The following is a 2,500-nucleotide window of genomic DNA, read 5'->3' on the forward strand; positions in this document are numbered from 1 at the left end:
AAAATATATATGTGCATGCAACAATTTTACTGTTAGATTTATGGCTGGAATATCAGTAATTTATATTTAAAAGTCAATATATAAGGTAAATAATGAGAACCTAAACAGCACAGCAAACTTCATCTTACATGAAATTACAAAAAATTAACAATAACTGAGATGAATTGAACAGCACATCATTTTATATTAAATATCTATAAATAATAGATACAGAGCCTTTTTTTTCCTTAAAAAAAGAAAATAACATATAAACTAACAAAAAATAAGATAGAAACAAGCCTCATGCTGGACTTACTTGCCATGATTGGGAGAATCAGCTAACTCTCCAGCGTGCCCCTTCTCTCCTCCGGCCTCAGAGTTGAACGGCCAATACCTCTGCTCTTTCCTCTTCCTTTCCTCTTGCTTAAGCTCTTCCTTAACCCTGGGGGTGGTTCATGACATTGAGAAATAGGTCTGGTGTGGTAATAAAATAGTATTTTCTTTCTTTCTTTCTTTCTCAAGGAGAGTATTCCAAAATAACTTCAATTTCAAATTTTCTTTGAAATGTTGCCTCACACAACAGTTCTATCCCCTATCACGTTCTACTTCTACTTCTCATTAACATTTTGAATGGGTGTTTCATAAAAGGACCTCGTGGTTCACAATTAACCCAGAGGGTGTTGATGGCCTAATATCCCTATGCGAGGACAGAATATGCACAGATAAATATTAATCTCCTTCCTTTAACATACCTTTCTTAACATGTACACTTGCTTGAGGCAACAGCTTACCCAGGACACAACTAGGACAAAAATGGCATATTCTTAACTGAGACAACAAGAAATTGGAGAAACCAGCTAACTGACATGATAATGACAAAGAAATTACCTTACTGTGACAGGATAAACGTGTTTAAGTCATTACACCTTACCCATAGCTAAAGGTGTATATATCAATATTCTCCATATGAAATATAAAATCTATTGTTTATTCATGTTCCAGCTTGAACCACTACTGAATTTATCATGGAGTATATAATACCTTGGGACCTTTCCTTATTCATATACAGAGATATATGAGCAAAGAAGAAAGACTTAAATGACCTATTGCCTGACCATACATACTTTTACCAGCAATAAAAAATACTGACATACCTCAAAGTTATTCATTTTTACACATTTTTTTCTAAATAATCCTGAGCTGGAGTTTTTTGGCATGGATGGGCAAAGTTAACTTTACTAAATTTAGCAAACAAATATATACATGAAGAAAGGCTCAGGAGATCAATATATGCTAAATCTATATCATTCATGGAGAATCACAAAAATTGAATCTATATCAATTTGTCAGTTTTGCTTTGTAATAAACAAAAAAAAATATTAAAACAAAAAATAGCACACATTCCACTAAGCATACACTACATATCCTACATAAACATACCAATCTAATTGACATGCTAAAATTGAAAAAAAATAATAATAATATTAAAAAAATAGCACAAAGAAAGATTAAACAAAGAGAAAAAGACAAAACTAACCATACAATACCAAGAGATATATAAAAATAAATAAATAAATATAAATTACACTGCCAGCTAAGAAAAAACATCACTCTCTATTAAGACCAACCTGGCAACCTCCTCCCTCATGACAGTCCGTTGCTCCTCCTCCTTCTTCTCTTTCTGCCTCATAATCTCCTTCTCGGCCTCCACGCTCGCCTGTCTCCGCGCTTCCTGGCCGGCCACCATTTCCTCATAGATGCTTTCCTTGTAGGGTCGTGCGTGTTCACCCAGGTAGCTCTGTTGTCATAAATGTCCCTGTGTTCATGTTTGTGTCATATAATCATAATCATATAATCAGCTAAACATCTGGTCTTTCATTACAGGATTGATGGTGATTTAATCAGTTTCATTATATAATGCCAATTCTCTATAACGAGTTTACAGCAAGTCGGACAGCACATAACAAGATAAAGCTAAAACCTACAACAATTTAGCACAGCACAAGAACTGTGGTCTAACGCAACTATTATAATCATTACATTATTTTTTTCATATTATTATCACAACATTATTTATTTCAAAAATCATTTATTAACAAATCACTCAAAAACTGAATAATGATAACAATAATAGTTAGAGGTGGGAGAGACGGAGGAGAAGGAGGAAATGAAGGAGAGAGAAGAAGAGGAAGAGCAAGAGGAGGAGGAGGAAATGGAGGAGAGAAGAGGAAGAGGAAGAGGAAGAGGAAGAGGAAGAGGAGAAAGAAGAAGAGGAGGAGGAGGAGGGGGAGGGGGAGGAGGAGGAGGAGGAGGAGGAGGAGGAGGAGGAGGAGGAGGAAGAGGAGGAGGAGGAGGAAGAGGAGGAGGAGGAAGAAGAGGAGGAGGAAGAGGAGGAGGAAGAGGAGGAGGAGGAGGAGGAGGAGGAGGAGGAGGTGGAGGAGGAGGAGGGGGAGGAGGAGGAGGAGGAGGAGGAGGAGGAGGAGGAGGAGGAGGAGGAGGAGGAGGAGGAGGAGGAGGAGGA

The 2,500-nt window shown here is 37.3% G+C and overlaps 1 protein-coding gene across 3 annotated transcripts in view; it reads right to left on the reverse strand.

Moving 5' to 3' along the window:
- Gcn2 (eukaryotic translation initiation factor 2 alpha kinase Gcn2) overlaps positions 1-2,500 on the reverse strand; it is a 23,442-nt gene that overhangs the window by 17,319 nt on the left and 3,623 nt on the right. For all 3 annotated transcript variants that reach the window (XM_070129944.1, XM_070129942.1, XM_070129943.1), the window contains exons 5-6: positions 1,608-1,777; positions 296-421 (exon numbers count right to left, since the gene is read on the reverse strand). In XM_070129944.1, coding sequence (XP_069986045.1) covers positions 296-421; positions 1,608-1,777 — 296 coding nt within the window. The remainder of the gene's footprint in view (positions 1-295; positions 422-1,607; positions 1,778-2,500) is intronic.

Source organism: Penaeus vannamei, chromosome 14 (assembly GCF_042767895.1).
Source record: "Penaeus vannamei isolate JL-2024 chromosome 14, ASM4276789v1, whole genome shotgun sequence".
Taxonomy (NCBI): domain Eukaryota; kingdom Metazoa; phylum Arthropoda; class Malacostraca; order Decapoda; family Penaeidae; genus Penaeus; species Penaeus vannamei.